Genomic DNA, 4,820 nt, shown 5'->3' on the forward strand with positions numbered 1-4,820 from the left:
ATGTTTGCTGTAAAAAAAATATATATATATATATATATATATATATATTTTTTTTTCCTCTTTCATTTGAACACTGTGACTAAGTTGTTGAGAATGGAATTGTTGATTCTGGGTTGAGAAGTTACAGAGAGCCAGGTTCCAACCTTATGAAGATTACTCTTTATTTGAATTCCGGCAACACCGCCTTAGTGTTGTTTCTTAATATGCTTGGCTGTATCTGCTGGGTTCACATACTTTTGGTTGATTTGCAGTACATCCTCAGGGCCAAATGCCTGTATAAACACAGGGACAGAAACAACAAGAGAATACACTATTTCAATTTAGTTGATTTTCTTCAAAAAGAAAAACGCATATGTTAAATCGTAAATGTTTTCATCATCGAAGACACCTAAACAGAGCTGAATGTTGGATATTTGTGCCGCATAATATTATGGCAGTAAGACTCTTGTAATAGCACACCTTCCACAAAAAAACTAAACACTTGTTGCTCTGGTCTAGGCCAGGGACCCTCTGACAGAGCAATGCTGTTCTAGAGACAATTTCAAAGACATACCACAAGATGGCAGCACATTACAAGTTCTCACATCTCCAGCCAGGTAGCTACACTGATTTTCATTGGATATGCATTTGTACCATTTTCTTATAATCCAATATTCTTGCTCCCTATACAGTAGAAGGCCTGTGAGACGCTAAATTATTCAGACAAATTTCAAGATTCACATGTGCACAATGTGATAAGTTTATTCAAATTTAAAAACAGTATATTTTGGAAACATACCATACACGAATACAAAACATGGGCACACATCGAGAGGGTAAAAAGGCTTCCCCATCTTAGATAATGCAGTTGGTTTTCAATTGACTTTCATATAGTAGTGTTCTGTTGCATTCTCAGTTTCAATTTACCTACTGAAAAGGGACAGGTGTGTGTAAATTGATGATAATGATTTGATGTAAACAATGATGACACATCTATGACTATTCAAAATGTTGGACACAACTAGATTGCCTCTTGCTCCATAGATACACTACATGAACCAAAAGTATGTGGAGACCTGCTCGTCGAACATCTCATTCCAAAATCATGTTCATTAATATCGAGTTGGTCCCCCCTTTTCTGCTACAACAGCCTCCACTCTTCTGGGAAGGCTTTCCACTAGATGTTGGAACATTGCTGCAGGGACTTGCTTCCATTCAGCCACAAGAGCATTAGTGAGGTCGGGCACTGATGTTGGGCGATTAGGCCTGGCTCGCACTCGGCATTCCAAGTCATCCCAAAGCTGATCAATGGGGTTGAGGTCAGGGCTCTGCGAAGGCCAGTCAAGTTCTTCCACACCGATCTCAACAAACCATTTCTGTATGGACCTTGCTTTGTGCACAGGCGCATTGTCATGCTGAAACAGGAAAGGGCCTTCCCCAAACTGCAGCCACAAAGTTGGAAGCACAGAATCTTCTACAATGTCATTGTATGCTGTAGCGTTAAGATTTCCCTTCACTGGATCTAAAGGGCCTAGCCCGAACCAAGAAAAACAGCCCCAGACCATTATTCCTCCTCCACCAAACTTTATAGTTGACACTATGCATTCGGGCAGGTAGCGTTATTCTGGCATCCGCCAAACCCAGATTCGACTGTCGGACTGCCAGATGATAAAGCGTGAATCATCACTCCAGAGAACGCGTTTCCATTGCTCCAGAATTGAATAGCGGCGAGCGTTACACCACCCCAGCCAACGCTTGGCATTGCACATGGTGATCTTAGGCTTGTGTGAGGCTGCTCGGCCATGGAAACCCATTTCATGAAGCTCCCAACAAACAGTTATTTGACTGATGTTGCTTCCAGAGGTAGTTTGGAACTCGGTAGTGTGTTGAAACAGAGGACAGGCAATTTTTACTTCAGCACTTTGCGTTCCCGTTCTGTGAGCTTGTGTGGCCTAACACGTCGTGGCTGAGCCGTTGTTGCTCCTAGAAATTTGACGAACTGACTTGTTAGAAAGGTGGTAGCCTATGACGATGCCATGTTGAAAGTCACTGAGCTCTTCAGTAAGGCCATTCTACTGCCAATGTTTGTCTATGGCGATTGCACGACTGTGTGCCCGATTTTATTCACCTGTCAACAACGGGTGTGGCTGAAATTGCCGAATACACTAATTTGAAGGGATGTCCACATACTTTTGTATATATAGTGTATGATAATAGAGTGGTGAAGAACTAAGGTTTGGGAGACTTGACTTAGGACACTTTTGGCTTTCAGAGGAGCAAGACAGGAGGCTGATAGTCGATGCAGAGATAGGAAATGTAATGTTCAGTTGGTTGGTCTGCTACATACAGTATTATTGATGTTGCATGTAACTTTGTAACTATGCTCCATGCATTCTAACTACGTTCCACTCCAAATATCTTAGGAACATTTGGGAAGGAGGGAGGGGTAGTTCTGTTAAGGAGACTCTCACTCCGCCATTTTGGATGATTTCACAGTTCTCCTGCGTCGTGAGTCTTCCCTCCTCCCTCTCCTTCGCTTGCTACCTCCACTTTGGATCCCTTCTTTCCCATGTCACCCTTCCAAACCTCCTGTAGACATTCTGAGGGAGAGAGAGAGAGGGGGAAACCCAGGTAAGTGTTTACCTCTATGTGAACACGTGTATGTAGTGTTTGCCACTATTCAAGTGTCTTGAGTGAGTGTGTGCTTTAGGTATACGTTTGCAAGTGTGTATGCTACAGTGTGCGTGTCCTACCTTGCTCGGAGGTCTTGAGGATGTGTGTCTCACACAGGAAGCGTTCCAGTCTCTCCTCCTGATGGTGGAAGTACCAGTCCTCCACAACCTCCTCATACTGCTCTAGCATCGTCTCACACTGAAACAACCCGACACCCACTTATTGTCATGAACACGCACGACACTCTGCCTGTAAAGCTGCATGTTGATGTGTAAACACACACGGGTATGTACCTGTTTCTTCATGTCGGACACCTCCACTGAGGGTTCGTCCCAGAGTTCATAGGGCAGCCCCAACTCCACCTTCACCCCCTTATGGACCAGGTTCTTCAGAGTGGCCATGGTCTGACTGGTACCCTAAAACACACAAAGGTGATTAGTTGACTCAGGTGTGTTAGTACTGGGCTGGAACAAAATCCTGCATGCCACGTGGGTCCACAGGACCAGGATTGAAGGAACACTGTTCTAAAGCATGACCATTGGTTAAACTGCGAAGATGGAGAGGTGTGAGGACCTTGGCGTATCGGAGGCTGCCAGGTCTCTCAGCATGGACGCTGTACTGTAGGATCCCCTCACAGATGTTATCCACTGCCTCCGTCAGACGGGTCTCACTGAAAACAGTTATTTCAAAAAAATCACAACTACAAAATGAGTGGTCAAATCACTTCAGTCTATGACAAGAGAGCAGACAGAGCTCAATGAGAGGCTTGCCTCTCCTTCTCCATAACACAAAGTGGCTTCCTCTCCATTTATCCTTCCCTTCGTCGATCTTAAAAAGGCCGGTTGACCCATCCTGTTTATCACATCAACACGGTTGAAGGAGAGGAGGGACACTTTAAAGTACTCGTCCTGGGGTTACTTACGAGGTATTGTATTTGATCTTGCGTCTGCGTTTACCCGTGTCCAGCACTGCTCCTAGCTCCAGAACCTCCTTGGACCGACCAGTCTTCTCCAAGGCTGCTTGGAGCTCCACCGTCAGGAACTTACACACTGTAGGGTTTAGACAGACGGATGTTGTTCAAATGCATGTTGATTTAGATTTATAAACACGTCCCATGTAAGTAAGAAAATGCATTCACAGACACTGAATCTCCCTAGTTAGTTATCTAGCTAGCTAAGTATACAAAACAAAGCTAACGCTGTGCAAGACATCGTAACAATCCATTTGTAACTACTGTAGCTAACCTTCGCATCGATTGGGCAGTCTTTCGTCCTCGGCTGATATAGCGAAGCTGCACACCCAAAAAAAGCACAAGAGAAAAAGTTCCATTGCAACTTTTCGCCAACTTGTTTCCCTAAATCCGTTTACAGAAGCCACATCGGCATTTTTCCGAGACTCACAGCACGTCAATGGCAAGGCGCATGCGCAGTGTAGTAGTTGAAGCTACCCAAAAAGGTATTCACTTAACACAGCCAGAAAGTAATACATATGGATAAACCCCGCTATTTCTACAGTTTATTTTCATACAATCTTATTTTAGCCCTAACTTTAACAACACTGATAACCGTATGACTAAACTTAAATTAAGGCCAAAAAGCGATTATTTGTTTTCATACAATTTTACGATGCAGCTCATTGTGACTTTGTGGCTGTGTTATCTAGTGGAAAACACACAAAAAGGGAAAGGCGGATCGTGCGAATCCGATTAAGGAAATCTAGTCGAGCGTTGAAACATTCAAACTCAAGGTGGGGAAAGATATTTAGAGTGGACATTTGTAAAATGTAAACAATACAAAAAAAGATGACCGTGCATGTATTTTATCTCATAGGGATTGTATTAAGTGAGTTCAGAGCTTTGGCGTCTCAAGCCCCCACTCCCCAGTTAGCAATGAGCATTCTGGCCAGAGGATAGAGTGCTGTGCCTTTTCAGCCGATTTATCACGCCGCTGCAGTGCTCCTGAAGTTCATGTGCCGTTTTCCTCGCACAGCCTTTGCTTGTCAGTGCTATAATTCAGAGCTAGGGCCTACTATTTATTGACCCCCATGATGAAATCTGGAGGGGCCTGTGGATCTGTCTTCATCAGTTCGTTTGCACATTAGTCACACAGGATATCTCAGACAGCAATGGCTTGATTTTGACGAAAGGTGGGTAAATAATGCATCTTGCC

At 43.9% G+C, this 4,820-nt stretch overlaps 1 protein-coding gene across 1 annotated transcript; it reads right to left on the reverse strand.

Annotated features, from left to right (window-relative positions):
- Positions 1 to 725: 725 nt before the first annotated feature.
- Positions 726 to 4,045, reverse strand: cnpy4 (canopy FGF signaling regulator 4). Its single transcript, NM_001173743.1, is given in 6 exon segments — positions 726 to 2,579; positions 2,733 to 2,850; positions 2,946 to 3,068; positions 3,226 to 3,322; positions 3,575 to 3,701; positions 3,897 to 4,045. Coding segments are annotated over 6 exon segments (660 nt in total). The 5' UTR covers positions 3,982 to 4,045; the 3' UTR covers positions 726 to 2,469.
- Between the last annotated feature and the right edge of the window lie 775 nt (positions 4,046 to 4,820).

This window comes from Salmo salar, chromosome 07 (assembly GCF_965601325.2).
Source record: "Salmo salar chromosome 07, fSalSal1, whole genome shotgun sequence".
Taxonomy (NCBI): Eukaryota; Metazoa; Chordata; class Actinopteri; order Salmoniformes; family Salmonidae; genus Salmo; species Salmo salar.